The following is a 16,216-nucleotide window of genomic DNA, read 5'->3' on the forward strand; positions in this document are numbered from 1 at the left end:
GGAGGAGCTAGGCAGGGGCATGGAGGATGGGCCGAGACCCCGTCCCTGTGCCCACCACAGCCTTGCAGCCTATAGTTACTTTTAAGGTGCACAAATTCATGCACTGGGCCCCTCGTGTGATAATAAAAGAACTCTGATGTTTCCCTTCCTGAGTTCCTGGACTCCACTTGCTGCTAAGAGGACTCTTTTAACACAGTTTTTAGTGTTTTAAGAAGTAAGGAATCATATAGTTATCTCTGTATGACCACACAAGCTAACCAAAAGGTCTTTTTTTTTTCTTCTTACTTCATGGAAAGTACTTACTTCCTTTCATAGGAAACCAAGTCCCGTCCCCTCAATTTTATGGAGCAATAATTGACATATTCATTTAAAGCATGTAACAATGGTTTGATATATACTAGTACATACATTGCAAAATGGTTACCACAAATTTAGTTAACACCCATCACCTCACCTAGTTAAAATACTTTTCTTATGATGAAAACTTGTTCTCTTAGCATTTTTCAAATATACAGTATAGTATTAATAACTATAGTTACCATGCTATACATTACATCCCCAGAACTAACTTATCTAATAACTAAAAGTTTGTACCCCTTGATCACTTTTACCCATTTTGCTCCTTTTCCCCAACCACAAGTCTGTGTTCTGTATCTGAGTTTGAGGAAATCAAATTTCTTGTTACATAGTTAGTATATAGCATCTTTCAAAAACAGATCTACAAATGAAAATAAAGAATACATATTTTTTACCTTGAAGAATGAGAATCATTAGTTTTGATAATCTCTTTTACTTGAAAGATGAGAACATAGATTGTGTGATGGCAAATGACAGCTGTTTTGTGGCAAAATGCTGTGTTTAGAGTCAGGAGACCTTTTCCTGAAGTATGGGGATCTAGCTCTCCCAACAAAGATTAAGAGGAGGTGGGATATATAGGGTGTCCCAAAAATGTATACACGCACTTTGAATAATTATAAAGGCAGTGTTTACATTTCATTTTCAAAATTAATCTATTAATATCAGCTGTTAAAGGGTGAATACATTTTGGGGGGACAACCTATACTATAATAGTATCTCTGAATTATGCTCTTTTTCTCTGCATGGGCACCAGGGGGCGCAGACGCCTTTTGCGCCACAGATGGGAAACTCCACCTAGCTAACATCTGGGTAGAAGGAAGCATTCAGAACCAAAGAGGGTTCAAATAGCACGGCCACTCACAGACTGTAACTATCTTTATGGGAGGCGATGAAATCAGCATGGAGCACATGCTCAGATAGCAGAAGAGGGCAAAAGTCTGTTAGAATTAAGAAAAATATTACAGCTCTTTAACCTGAATGCATAGAGCAGATTCTTTTCTTGACTTGAGAAATGAATCTTCAGACTGTCAGTCCCATTTATGGAGAGCCACTCTTGTTGGGTATGTTATTTGTTCCCAAGAAAGAGGACAAATAGAGAAGAGAGAAGGGGGAGTGGAGAAGAGGGTAGTGTTCAGACCTCGCCCCCTTTTCAGAAGGTGTAACTCACCTGGGAATCTCTGCACCACGTAGGAAGCGAGAACGGCTTAAACTTCCCAATAAAAATATTTTTACCTGCAATCTTGCTCTATACTTTACCAATCAATTATTTCTCCTCCGTTACAGTGGGTATTATCCCTGATTTGTAGATATGGAAACAGCCCCCACCCCCTTCACTCCAGAGAAATGGTGATTTCATCAGTTATACAACTTGTCAGTGGCAGGTGTTCTGACTTCAGCATTGAACTGCTCTAACGTGTCTCTTGAAGGGTTCCCACTGCCTACATCATGAAATCCGAATTCTTCCTTCCAGCCTGCCCTTTTGCGCTTCACTTCCAGTTAATTCCTCTAGGACTACCTTCTTTTTAAAATATACTTTATTGATTTTCCACAGAGAGGAAGGGAGAGGGATAGAGAGCTAGAGACATCAATGAAAGAGAATCATCGATCAGCTGCCTCCTGCACACCCCCTATCCGGGATGTGCCCGCAACCAATGTGCATGCCCTTGACCGGAATCGAACCTGGGACCTTTTAGTCCGCAGGCCGACGCTCTATCCACTGAAGCCAAACAGGTTTCGGCTGGGCTAGGACTACCTTCTATCAGCTGTTCAACTTACGTGATTAGAATGTCCCTTTCCCACCCATTATAGCAGAAACCATACTGGGTCAGAGTTCTTTGTCTACGATACTCTGTCCCCGCCCCGCAATGAAAGTCTTGAGGGCCGGATCCTAAGACAAAACGTGGCACAGGTAGCGAATGGAATCGAATGGAATTTGGGTCCAACAGACCTACTCGCTCTTCCTCCGCCCTGCGGCGGCGGGACGTACCCGCGCGCACGGTCCTCTTCCTGGGCTTCTCCGCTCCCCAGGGCGCGGGGACGAGGAGCCGGAGCAGGAGGAGCAGGTGGAGCTGGGGGAGCCTACGGAAGGCTGGGCAGCGGCCGGGCACGGCCCCTTTAAGGAGGGAGGAGCGCGGGCGCGGCCCAGGTAAGGGGCGGGCCGGCGGGCGCACCGGCGCTGGGAGCCGCGCTGGCCGGGAGCCGGATCTGGAGCGCGCGGCGCCGGCGGGGCCGGAGGGGGCGGCGCGGCCGAGCCTCCCGTAGCCTCGGACGCTCCTCCTTGCCGGCCGCCGCCGCCGCCGCCCACCTCCGCCTCCCGCTCCCGGCCCGGCCCGGCCCGGCCCGGCCGCCACTTCCGGCAGCTCTCCTGGGACGCGGCACCCCGGACGCGCTCACCTGCCTCGGGCGCCCGGGCACCAGGATGAAGGACCGGCTGGAGCAGCTCAAGGCCGTGAGTCCCGCCGCCGCCCCCGGGAGCCCCCGGCGGGCCGGGGCTGCGGAGGGTGGGGCTGCGCGGGAGAGGGACTTCCCTTCTCGCCCCAAGTCCAGGCTGGAGAGGGGCCGCGCCAGGCCTGCCCTCGGCCAGCCGCGGCCACATCCCGCGCCCATTCCACGCGCCCCCCCTCATCTCCCTCCCACCTCCCCACCCCCCCATCGGGATCATGTGCCAGTGATTCATCGCTGGACTGCGATTTTCCTGGAAGCCTGTTGCCTCCCTTCGGTCCTCTAACCCCCGCAAACTGGACAGAGTTAGTCCGGAGCTGGGGTCCGCGGGGGGCTGCTTGGGCCTGGGCGAGCTCTCTGTGAGGTCCGGGGTCACCTCCTGCCCGCTGCGCCCAGGACTGGCCGCTGCCTCTCCTTGTTTCCCCCCTGAGGGGCACCCAGCCCACCTGCCCCCTCTCCCGCCCCGGGGAGCAGCTCAGGGCTTCTGAGTGACCTCCTGACCTGTGAGCTGGTTACCTGCGGAGATGGGTCCAGTTCTGGGATCTATAATTATTAAATTTCCCCCAGCATCCCCAGGACAGCGGTGGCGGTGGCAAAGGATCTGAAGGTAGCCTGCCTCCAGCCTTGCTGCACAAAAGGCTGTAAAGTCTTAGGCTACTTACTCTTTCCAGCCACTATTTCCTTATCTGTCAAATGGGGATGTTTGTGCCTTAGAGATTTGTTAGGAGATGAAATGACATAATGAGACTTAATACAGAGAAGTGTTAAAGCATAATAGGTTTTGGAGTCAAGATGTTCACAGACTCATTCAGCAAATAATTATTGAGTGCCGTCTAGGGACAGGGCTAGTGCTAAACCATGGGCACAGGCTCTGCCTTAATGGAATGAAAAATCTAGCTCTTGACAAAAGCAGTCCATCTACTTGGGAGCTTATGCAGGAGTACTAGCTATCTATCCGTTAACTTCCGAGTCCAAGTATTGTCATCTGTAAGATGGGTGGTTGTGAGGACTAACCCCAAGAGAGCACGCAGAGCCCTCTTGTGTGGTGTGTGGCACATAGGGCACTAGTAAATGGCAACATAATGCTACTAACTGTTAAGGCACTTTGGGAAAAATAGAGACCTCATACAAGGATGAGGTCACAGTTGTTTTCCTTTTCCGTCCCTTGGGTGAGATCTTCATGACCTTTCTCACCTGCTCCAGGTAGTAGGGCAGCAGAGGAGGCAGGTCAGTGAGGAAGGGAGAGAAGGGAAGGGACAGTTGTGGGAGTGAGCCTTTCTGCATCTTACCTGCTTTCTGTCATCCGAGCCTCGCAGTGGTTACTCACAGGGCAGAATATATTGCCATTATTTTTTAAAAAAATATATTTTTATTGATTTCAGAGAGGAAGGAGAGAGAGAGATAGAAACATCAATGATGAGAGAGAATCATTGATCGGCTGCCTTCTGCACGCCCCACACTGGGGATTGAGCCCACAACCCCGGCATATGCTCTGAACTAGGAATCAAACTGTGACATTCTGGTTCTTAGATTGCAGCTCAACTACTGAGCCATGCTGGCAGGGCGCCACTATTTTTGTAGGAGAGGAGACTAGAGCTCAGCCTGAGTAGGAGGGATGCCCCAGGTCCCAGAGCATGCTGGCTGGGGAGGCTGAAAGGGAAGAGGAGTCTGGTTTTGAAGGTCTTCCCATGTCAGCACACCCAGCCATCATAAAACAGTGCAAACCGAAGAGCAGGCAGAGGCGGCTCCCTTCTTTTTCTTAGAGATCCACTTCCAAAGGAAGATACCCTACGGCCTCTTTTAATAGCTCATTGTCAACAACTAGCAAAGAACCTTCACCAAGCTTTGAATTCCAAGTATAAATTCAAGCTTCCTTATTACTCCCTGGAACAGGGAGCTGATGCTGTTTCCTCCCTTTCCTTCTTGGGGTGGTGGTGCAAGTGAGACTGCAGACAGTGCAGCTGTCAGGGAAATGCAGTTATTATGGGACTGCAGTTCTGAAATAATAGTGGTCTAGGGCTTAGGAGCAGGGAGATGGGTGGGACTGGGCTGCAGGTTCAAAGGGTCTAGTTGTGACTCTGCCACTTAGTAACTGTACTTAGTAACTGTGTTCCTTTGTGACATTTTCTTTTTTAAATACATTTTTATTGATTTCAGAGAGGAAGGGAGAGGGGGAGAGAGAGAGATAGAAACATCAGTGATGAGAGAGAATCATTGATCAACTGCCTCCTGCACACCCCCTACTGGGAATCCAGCCTGAAACCCAGGCATATGTCCTTGACTGGAATCGAACCTAGAACCCTTCAGTCTACAGGCCTACGCTTTATCCACTAACCAAACCAGCTAGGGCCCTTTGTGTCGTTTTCCCCCCTCTCTGTTTCTCTGTTCCTCCTCTGTAAAACAAAGAATTTGGTTGATCTCAATATTAATGTTTTCCTGAAGACTGTTAAGTTTCTATAAATTTTGGTTTCTAGTCCAGTTACTCCCCCCCCCCCCCCCCCCCTTGCAGGACAGAGACAGCTCTCATTGCCATAAGATAATCATCTTCTCTCTTGATTTCTTTTATCAGGGAAACACATTTGTTAATCAGCATGAAACCAGTTTCACACTGAGCAGCCTATGCAATCTCTTTCTGAGGCATCTTTCTAAACCCTGGGGGAGGAGAGCTGATAACCGCCTCCAGAGATCTGGAGGACAGTCATGGGTGGAAGGTTAGGTTTGCTCTATATAGATACAGGGAGATGTGAAGTTGACGGGTGGAAGTTATGATTCTGCACGAAAGCATTTTTAGTGGTCAGCGCTGCCCAAGGATCAGCGAGGCTGGCTGGAGAGATTGTGAATCCTTTAGCTTGGGAGGGAGGAGGCAATAATTAGTTGGAACACTGTATGTTGTAGGGATTTGAGTATCTTTGAAGAAGGGGAGGCAAATCAGGCAATTGAAAGCCCTCCATCCACTCTGAGGAGATGTGGTTGTGTAAAATGTTTCCTGTGAGCCTGTGCTGAGCACCTGTTAGGCTCTGGAGTCTATAGGACTTAGATCTCAGACTTGCATCTGTAAAGCGGATCCTCCTACCTTTCCCCTCCGGTCATTAACAGGGTGAAAGGAGGTGATTCTTGATAATCACCTACCCCAGGAAGTAAGAATCCCTCCAACTTGCCCTGTTGGGAGCAGCCTCCACACTGAAGGGCACACGCTCCTGTGGCCATGGCCCCGAGACCTGACTGATCTCTTGCAGTGCTCCTCCTGGTGGGCTTTCTCAGCAGTCAGCTTCTTTTCTGCGATTGGGACAGGCTCGCCAGGAATGCGCAATGCCTACCCCTTGCCTATCTCACTAGGCGGGCGGGTCCTGCTGACTTCTCACTGGCTGAACTTTGGATCTGCTGAGTCCAGATGATTGCTGTCCAGGATCCTCTTGCCTGGTCCTCTTTAATAGGTAGTTAGTCACCTATTAAACACTCAGTAAACATTTACTGAGCACCTACTGTGTGCCAGGTCCTTGGGACGGTACTGGCACATCTTCTTGGGTCTTGGGGATTTCCCAGACAGACAGGGAGACACGCAAAAAACAGACACGTGATGTCATCTTTGTGGTGAAACTGCAGGAATACCCTGTAGGAATTGGTGACAGGGCATTAGGGAGTGGGGACACTCCCCAGAAGAAGTGATGTTTAAGCTCAGGTTCTTCCGTAAGTCTTCCAAGGAAGGCAAGGATCCTTAATTCTCTCAAGCATTCTCCCACATATATACTACGATCGTTGCTCTTTAACCTCTATGTGGTGGGCATGTTCATGCTTATTCTTTTTGACCTCATCCTGCTGGGCATCATGTTAGCGAGAATTATTACATAAAGTCCTGGTCTTAAAGAGTCAGTGGCCATCTAGGGAAAACAAAGGGCTGTAAGTTATGAAAACAAACCTCTCCACCCCCATAATCAAAGGTAGACAATGATAATAGATAAGCCAGTGATGTATGGAAAAGAGGTCAAGGACTTTGGACCCTGTTGGAGATCTACAGAGGAATAGAGATGACTTGGGATGTACCGGCCCCTCCAAAACCAACATCTAATGAAATCAACCGCCTGAGGCTCTAAAGGCCAACCTTACTTTTTGCTCGATCTGTCCTGTCTTGTGTCCTAAAGGGCTTGTCTTTGGTCCCTTCCCCATCTGAAGATATAGTGTGTTTTTGGGATCAGAGTTACTCAGGATGATAGTGTTAGTTCAGCCCCATGGAAACATAGACCTGAACTTCCCCTTTAAAGCTTAATTCATTCTGTAAATATATATATATATGGAGCCTCTACTTTATGCCAGGCGCTTTGGATCATAACCAAATCTTAACGTCCTTACTTGAGAATCTCTACGTTGAGATCCCATCCTTCAGTGATAAAACCTCTACTAGCCAGTGATTTCTTCCCCAGCTCCTCTCTCAGAACCCTCTCTGGGAGGGTTCATTCTCTGGGTGAGCTGTTTTGCTGTGAGCAGATGGGAAGCAGAGCTGAGATGAGTGCCACAGGGATTGGGTAGGGATTACAGACCCATCAGCCGGAGGCCAGAAGAGAAAATGCTCGGATGAAAGAAGGGGATTAGTTTTATTTATATTCCTGTGAATGTAGAAGAGTTGGGGGGTGTGGGTCGTGGGGGACTGGCAGTCACTGAGGAAGAAGTGCTTGTTCATGTGTCCTCCCTTCCAGTGTTCTGTTGCCCTTTGTCAAAACCATGCCAAAATTCATCACAGGCAATATTCTCCCTCCCTTCCAGCAGCCCTCATGGGCTGTATATTGCTTTGCAGTGAAATACCTTTCTTCTAATAAGTCAGTGGAGTTGTTACCATGGAGTGGACTTGAACCCATCTTCCTCTTTTTTTTTCTCCTTTTTTATTTATTTATTTATTATTTTTTATGAGATGGACTCAGTCTTCTAGGTCCTCTTGTCTTTAAGATCGATGGCTCTATTACTTCTTGTCGTCATCATATCAGCTGCAGTAACAACAGTCATTTATTGAGCAGCTACCTACTATAGGACAGGACTTGTGTTAGGTGCCTTATATACCTTGTCTCTAATCCTCTCAATGCTGAAAGGCCAGGTGCTGTTATATCATTCTCATTTTACAGGTAACAGGCTTGAGGCGCAGAGTAGATTGAGATATCCAGTTCAAAAGTAGTGGGATCAAGAACAAGTTTCTCTTCCTTGCTTTATGATGTCACCTTATACTGTATTTGTTCATCTCCCCAACTACTGTATGCACAGGCAGTGGCATACTCCTCTGGGGCTCAGTGCCTAGCACTCTGTATGGCAGTTAGTTACCTATTAAACATTTGTTGACTAGTCAACAACAGCTTGGCCCTTACACATGCCTTATTCATTATTATGACTTACTCCTCCCACTCCATTCCCTGTGGGTTGGTGAATCCTTACTTGCCTGAAGTTCAGCATTAACTCTGGGAACCTATACATTTGCTGATGGAGCCAGAAGTCACTGGTTCCACCCTCGGGGACATGGATGGATGAGTTTCAGGGCTCCTAGCTATATCCCAACCCTCAGCCCATTACATCATGGAAGGTGGCTCTTGTTAGGGAGAAAATGAAGGAGAAGATGTGAAATCTGGCCGCTCCATTTCCCCCGGGCCAAATCTGAAACATCCACTAGGGTTCAGTTCCAATGTCATCACTGCAGAAAAACTTGCAGATCCTGAGCAGATCCTGCCTTCCTGGGACCTCCACAAACTATTTTTGTTGATACATAAAAGCAATTACACACTGTTTAATTTCAGAAGCTGCCTGCCCCATGATGTCCTGCTCTCTGAGATAGCATAGACCACAAATGCCTCTTTCCCCCTGTATGTTCACTTCCCAGTCCACAGCCAGCACAGCTTCACCCATACCATCAGTGGATGAATGGGGATGTTCTGCCAATGAACTTACCTGGAGACTCTCCAGTCCCTGAGGGCTTGATCTTCAGCCACCTTCCTATTAGGCCCCTCTGCCATTTCCTCCCCTCACCACTGTCTCCACTGTTAAGTCAGCCTGTTTTCTGGCATTGGGCCCTTTCTAAGGCAACATAACTTAGTCTCTGTCTAGAGACTGAGTGAAACTTAGCCTCCCCCCTAAAGAGATCAGTGGACTATATACTGTCTGGTATGTTTAGTTGTCTGGGTTAGGGCATCACATTTGCTTTTATTTATTTATTTTTAATTCTAGACTAATTTTAGCTGTACAGAAAAGTTACAAAGATAGTACAGAGAGTTCCTGTCTACCCCTCACCTGGTTTCCTCCATTGTTAATGCCTTAAATTACGATGGTACATTGGTCGACACTGAGAAACTGATATTGGTACATTACTATTCACTGACATCTAGAGTTTACTTGGTTTTCACAAATGTCCCTTTTTCTCTTCTAGGGTTCAGCCTAGGACACCACACTGCGTGTAGTTGTCATGTTTTCTTAGCTTCCCCTGGCCTGTGACAGCTTCTCAGTTTTGTGTTTCACCACCTGAGGGGGTGGCATCTGCATTTAGCGCTTTGGAAGTGGGTTTCTGCTGGCCGGTGATGCATGTTGCAGCTGGGGTGGGTTGCTGTTAGAAGGCACCACTCCTTGATGGTTGAGAACCAGGGCCCTGCCACCAGCTCCCCAGGCTGTCCTGGCTCAGGCACGTACCATCTGCATGATCTCAGCAGGTTACTGGTCATTTTTTATGTTTAGTTTTCTAAGCTGTCAAATGGGGAGGTCCCCAGAAGGTTGTTGTGAGATGAAGTGCCTTAGTAAATATAGAGCATGTGTCTTAGAAGAACGCTTAGCACAAATGTTATCTTTCTAACATTAAAAAAATTATTTATTAAAGTATTACATACATCACCTTTCCCCCCATTGACCTATCCCCAGCCGCTCCCCCCCCCCCCCCCCCAGCACATGCCCTCGCTTCCCTACTGTCTGTGTCCATTGGTTATGCTTATATGCATGCATACAAGTCCTTTGGTTGATCTCTTACCCCCCTTACCCTCCCCTGCCTTCCCTCTGAGGTGTGATGGTCTGTTCAAGGATTCTTTGTCTCTGGATCTATTTTTATTCATCAGTTTATGTTGTTCATTATATTCCACAACTGAGTGAGATCATGTGGTGTTTTTCTTTCATTGCCTGGCTTATTTCACTTAGCATAATGCTTTCCAGATCTACCCATGATGCTGCAATGGTAGGAATTCCTTCTTTTTTTACAGCAGCATAGTATTCCATAGTGTAGAGGTACCATAGTTTTCTAATCCACTCATCTGCTGATGGGCACTTAGGCTGCTTCCAAATCTTATCTATTGTAAATTGTGCTGCTATGAACATAGGAGTGGATATATTCTTTCTGGTTGGTGTTTCTGTTTTCTTGGATATAGTCCTAGAAGTGGGATTACTGGGTCAAATGGGAGTTCCATTTTTAACCTTTTCAGGAATCTCCATACTGTTCTCCATAGTGGCTACTATACCAGTCTGTATTCCCACCAGCAGTGCACCAGGGTTCCTTTTTCTCCGAATTCTCTCCAGCACTTGTCGTTTGTTGATTTGTTTATTATAGCTATTCTGATAGGTGTGAGGTGGTACCTCATTGTTGTTTTACTTTGCATCTCTCGAATGATTAGTGACTTTGAGCATGCTTTCCTATGTCTATTTACATCCTTTGCCCATTTTTTGATTGGATTGTTTATCTTTCTTTTGTTAAGTTGTATGAGTTCCCTATAAATTTTGGTGATTAAACCCTAATCAGATCTAACATTGGCAGATATGTTCTCCCATACAGTGGAGACTCTTGTTGTTTTGTTGATGGTTTCTTTACTGTGCAGAAGCTTTTTATTTTGATGTAGTCCCATTTGTTTATTTTCTCCTTAGTTCCCATTGTCTTGCTACCACATATATCTGATATTTTGCTGCCTATGGAGCCTTGTAAGATTTTTATGGTTTCCCGTCTTATGTTTAAGCCCTTTTCTTTATAACTAATAATGAAGTGTTCTGGAAGGACCATGAGGATGAGGGGGCTTGTGGGACAGGTTGAATGAAAGGAAGGGTTGAGGAGAAGGCTAAGAATGGAATAGAGACCTTATTACTTCCTTCCTCCTTCCTATATCCTTGAAAATTGGGGCCGTGAGGTTGCTGGGGGGAGGGAAAGTTGAGGGAGTCAGAAAAGAGTGAAGAAGGATGGAGAAGGGGAAGAAGGCTTGAAAGGAGACTGGAACGCTTCAGGAGGAAGCAGAAGGTATTCTTTGAATCTATTTGAATGGCTCCTGGGAGCATAGAGAAAGCAGGAAAAAAGCATAGTCTTCTCACCATAATGGCCTTCCTGAAGTTTTCCTTGGGGGAATCCATTCCATCTTCAAAATTCCCCAAGGAGTCACCTCTGCATACATCTCTAGTAGGCTTCTGTCTTCCTCAGGCTCTGCCTTGAATGCAGATGAGGCTGATTCCCTCCTCTCCTGGGTGTACAGTTCCTGTGTACGTGGACTTGTAATGACCTGTGTGCCTGTGCCTCCCATCCGAGACAGTGAGGTCAGGAGCGGGCGGGGCTGAGTCAGGTCTGTGTGTCTCCAGTGTCTGCACTATTCCTTGGCAGATGGTAGAATTTTTTTTTTTTTAGATGGTAGATGTTTAATGAATACTGTTGGAAGAATGAATGAATGAATGAATGAATGACTCTATTACTCTGTATAGGACCTTGTAGTGAGAAGGAGAAGGTTGTGGGTGTGGTGGTTGGTTATGTGACCCCACCACCTAAGTCAATGCACCATGAACAATGGATTGTATTCAACAGCCTGTCCCATCTTTTTCAATTTTGGCTTCGATTCCCACTGAATTAACCTCTCTAACCACAGAGTATAGATAACATCTGCCTAGAGGGTGTTTTTGTTCTTTTCTCTTCTTTGTTTAGGTGAACTTCCATCTCCTTTCATTGCTCCTTCTCTAGGCCTAGATTTTGAGAAGCAAAAGCAAATAGGAATGGACATGGCATGTAGAGATGAAACTTGGATGCTTTTTATTTTATTTTTAATATTTATATTTATTTATTTTAAACAACTAAACTTATTGGGGTGACATTGGTTAATAGGGTCATATGGGTTCCAGGTGTGGATTTCTATGTTACAAGACATGTGTATTGTACTGTGTGCCCACCACCCAAAGTCAAATCATCCTCCATCAACATATTTTTATTTTTATTTTAAATATATTTTATTGATTATTTTACAGAGAGGAAGGGAGAGAGATAGAGAGTAAGAAACATTGATGAGAGAGAAACATTGATCAGCTGCCTTCTGCACACCTTCCACTGGGGATGTGCCCGCAACCAGGATACAACATCTCCTTGACCGGAATTGAACCTGGGACCCTTCAGTCCGCAGGCTGATTTGATGCTCTATCCACTGAGCCAAACCGGTTAGGGCAGATTTTTATTAAATTCTTTTGACATTCAACCTGAGGATATGTGTTGTTTTTAAAAAAATGTATTTTTACTGGTTTTAGGAAGAGAAAAGGAGAGGGAGAGAGAGATAGAAACATCAGTGATGAGAGAGAATCATTGATCTGCTGCCTTCTGCATGCCCCACACTGGGGATCTAGCCTGAAATGCTGGCATGTGCCCTGACCATCAATCTGAACACAATTCAGTTGTATCTCTGTGTCTCCTACATACATGCACATTCAAGGATTATATGCACTGGTATCTTTTTCACTCATGATATATATTAATCCAGTTTATTTACTATATTGACATTGCAGCATCCTCTGAAGTTAACGAGGTGTGTTATCAAACCAGAGTGGGAAGGGTATCTTCAGGTGGAGTGTAGAAAGTAAGAACAGGGTGCTGGGCTCCCACAGACCTGCTTTTGAGTCCTCATGCCACCATTAGTAGCTGAATTACTTTGCACAGTCCTTTAACCTAATTAAGTAATTACCTCATCTATAAATGGAGAAAGTAATATCTGTCTCTCCTAGGGATGACATGAGAACCAATAATATATTTGAAACCGCAAGAGTGTCTGCAACCAAACACACATATGTTGTGTAGTAGTGTGATTGTTATGGCAGAAGGCATGGGGTGGGGTCATTAGGGACTTTTTAAAAAAATATATTTTATTGATTTTGTACAGAGAGGAAGGGAGAGAGATAGAGAGTTAGAAACATCGATGAGAGAGAGTCATCGATCAGCTGCCTCTTGCACACCCCCCACTGGGGATATGCCCGCAACCAAGGTACATGCCCTTGACCAAAATCGAACCCGGGACCCTTCAGTCCCCAAGCCAACGCTCCATCCATTGAGCCAAACCGGTCCGGCTGGACTTTGGTTTTTGTCCAGTTGTCCACCAACTTGCTGGCCTTGGGCTGATTGGTATTGAGTTAATTCCCCAGTGTCTTCATCTTCCAAAAAGGGCCGGTTTTGCTTCCAAATGTTCCACTGAACATCTGGAAAGTAAAAGTATGAGCCTCACCTAGGGTTCATTGTCTGTATGTCTCTTCTTGATTCATCTTACAAGTGTGTTGGGGAAGATGCCTTTCAGCGGAAAGGGGAAGTGGTCCCTCTGGGAGGGTTTCAGCGAATGAGAAAAAAACAGTGTAGGAGGGAGAACTGGGCGTTGGAAAACTGCCATCTGACTCTTTAAATGGGGAACAGAGCACTGAGTGCCTATTGAGAGCTGACAGGCTTACTCAGAATTTCTGGCTTCTTTTAATTAAAGAAGAGGGACAGGAAAAACCAGATGTTGGGCAGTGTGTTGTGGTGTGTGTGTGTGTGTGTGTGTATGTTTGGAATTTTTGGAAGTGGTGACGTTCATCTTTGAATCCACAGACCCTTATCCTAGAGGGAGGCAGGTGGGGAAAGTAAGGAGCAGGGACAAGAAAAATCATGCCATTGCCTCTTTGCATCAATTTTTTTGGGAGAAAATCTGGGTTTAAAAAGAAGAGTATGTATCTAAGCAAAGAGCTGTTTAAATATGGAGAGGAAGAGGAGCAAGAATTTGTGATCATCCGCTTGTGTCAGGAGGGCTACCACCCCCGCTAGCCACAATCCTTTAATACCCTGCTGTGGGAAGTTAAGGACCAGTGTTGTTCCTTCCTAGTTTAGACTGTTGGTCCCTTCCCCTCTATCATTATTTCCATCACCCTGAAACTTCCCAAGAGCTCCTGGGCCTTCTGTCTGTGCTGGAAACCTCTGGCCTTCCGGGGGTCTAGCACCTGTGGCAGGCAGAGAATCAGGGAGCCTCTGAATCATGTCCTCTTAATTTGGGAGGCTTCCTTTTTCTTTATTTGTCACTTCTTTTCTTTCTTTGTCCCTGTCTTGCTCTTCTGATTTGTAATGATCCTTATGGAATTGCTGATGAGGTTAACCTCTTTGCAGCTGTGTTTTTGCTTCCTTTTTCTTTTTATATTATATTTTTCTTTATTTCAGAGAGAGGAAGGGAGAGGGGAGAGATAGAAACGTCAATGATGAGAGAGGATCATTGTTTGGCTGCCTCCTGCATGCTCTATACTGGGGATCAAGCCTGCAATCTGAGTCTGTACCCTGACTGGGAGTCGAACCATGACCTCCTGGTTCTTCACAGTTCAGCACTCAACCACTGAGCCACACCAGCCGGGCCTGCGGCCATGTTTTAACTTGGAGAGGAGCGAGGGCCCTCCCTGTTCTCTTTTCTTAGAAGCCACCCGTTCATTAACTTCCGTGACTTCCCAGCTGGCTAGCTAAGCTTGCCTTCTTCTGTTCTTCTTTCTTTTTTCTTCCTTTCTTCCCTCTCTTAACAACAGGACTCTGTCTTCATATGAAATGTTATATCCAACCCCAATGTGTAAAGCAGGTAAAAGTGAGGTTATGCAGATTGACCAGGGTGAGAGGACCCACCTGCTTGACTCCCTTTCCCTTACTTCCCTGGGTGGTTTCTGAGGTGTCCTGAGGTTCCAAAAAGCCAATTGCAAAGCTAAGCTCCTTTCCTGGTGAGAAAATCAAGGCTTAACGGAGACAAGTGTTACACGTCCATAGCTCCTCTCTCCCAAGGGTGCTTTCTGCAGGGCTGGGCTGCTGCTCTCCTGGGCCCCTGGCTGCTTCGATGATAGGCTGCTTAGAGCAGGGTGCAGTGGAATAAGCAAGGGCTTGGGACAGACAACCTAAGATTGAGCCCCGACTCTGAAAACCAATAGCTGGAGACCTTGAATAACATAGAACTTCTCTGACCTGCAGGTTCTCAACTTCAGAATTTAGGTGGCTTTTGTTGGCATAGTTTATGTAAAGCAACTACGGTAGTGTTGTGGCTACCTAGCACCTATCAGTGGCTCTGTGTAGCAATTATTTTTTTATTAAAGGAGCTGATGAAGAGTCCGATAGACTTAAGTATTCTAGAGAGAGGCAGTGGAGAGAAAGGCAGTGAGTGCTGAGTGAGAGGAATCACAGGTTAAATTACTTCATATTGAGACCTGGGCCCCTGAACTCTTTCCACTTTCTGCTCAGAGAGGAGGTCATGGTCCTGGCTGTCCTCACCGAATTTTGGAACACATTTGAGAAGTGAGGAAGGTGGTAAGTTCTGGGTTCTAGCTTAGTGGTGCCTAAGTCACTGCCATTATCTCCCACCTCCTCGTGGGAGAAGCAGCAGGGGGCTTGAGTTAGGGTGTGGGGAGAGGAAGTGGGCGGTTGGGCACATGGTTCTCACATACGTTGGTTTTTTTAATACTGTGGCTAATGTTGCAGCTACTGGAGCGTTTCTATTACCACACGCCTTGATTCTTTGATAAAGATGCTGAAGTTCTCTTCTTGGCTGTGCTCAGTCATGTGGGCTGAAGATAACGGGCACCATGTGCTTCCCTTGCCCCTGGGGTCCCTGAGGCCTCGGTCTGTTAGGTCATGGCTGGGTCACAAGGGAAGGAGCCCCAGCCCTGAGCTCTGCTAAGTCCCTTCTGCAGAAGCTTGGTGGTAGTTCCCAGTGCTACATGACTCCAGATAACCACTTTAAGCAGGTCACCTGTGAGATTGACCCTCTTCCTTGAATTTTATGATCTGCCATTTGTTGCTCTAATTGCAAGTGACAACAGCTGATTCTGGCCAAATGAATTAAAAAATATTAGAATAATATGGTTCTGCTAATTGAAAGAACACTGGGGAAGTCTGGAGAACCTGTTCTAAGTCAGGGGGTGGCTTGGGAAGGACAGAACCAGGGTAGCTCTGGGAATCTAGCAGAAATCTAGACTGTGCTCTGTTCCCCTCACAATTCAAATTCCTCAGGGTGTCTGGGTGATGACTGAGAAACCTTCCCAGAATCATGTGGAAAGGTGAGGGCTATCTACACAAAGGAAGATGTTTTGGGCAGGCACACACACACACTCAAGAGATCTAATGGATACATAGATCTGACCCTGACCCTGCAGAAGTTTATAGTCCGTGGGGGAAGGACAGATAAATGAAGGGGTAATT

At 46.4% G+C, this 16,216-nt stretch overlaps 2 protein-coding genes across 15 annotated transcripts in view; one reads left to right on the forward strand and one right to left on the reverse strand.

Annotated features, from left to right (window-relative positions):
• Positions 1-2,974, reverse strand: LOC123651910 (translation initiation factor IF-2-like). Its single transcript, XM_045577943.1, has 2 exons — positions 2,111-2,974; positions 1-718 (listed from the first exon to the last, which is right to left on the reverse strand). Exon 1 carries the CDS (start codon positions 2,951-2,953, stop codon positions 2,306-2,308), a length of 648 nt encoding a protein of 215 aa, XP_045433899.1. The 5' UTR covers positions 2,954-2,974; the 3' UTR covers positions 1-718; positions 2,111-2,305.
• STX3 (syntaxin 3) overlaps positions 2,664-16,216 on the forward strand; it is a 44,946-nt gene continuing 31,393 nt past the window's right edge. For 12 of the 14 annotated variants that reach the window (XM_045577938.1, XM_045577939.1, XM_036428589.2 and 9 more), the window contains exon 1: positions 2,664-2,806. In XM_045577938.1, coding sequence (XP_045433894.1) covers positions 2,777-2,806 — 30 coding nt within the window. In that variant the 5' untranslated portion in view covers positions 2,664-2,776. The remainder of the gene's footprint in view (positions 2,807-16,216) is intronic. The other 2 variants (XM_036428591.2, XM_036428592.2) reach the window with 2 other exon arrangements.

The sequence above is a fragment of the Pipistrellus kuhlii genome, unplaced genomic scaffold (assembly GCF_014108245.1).
Source record: "Pipistrellus kuhlii isolate mPipKuh1 unplaced genomic scaffold, mPipKuh1.p scaffold_m20_p_9, whole genome shotgun sequence".
In the NCBI taxonomy this organism is placed as follows: domain Eukaryota; kingdom Metazoa; phylum Chordata; class Mammalia; order Chiroptera; family Vespertilionidae; genus Pipistrellus; species Pipistrellus kuhlii.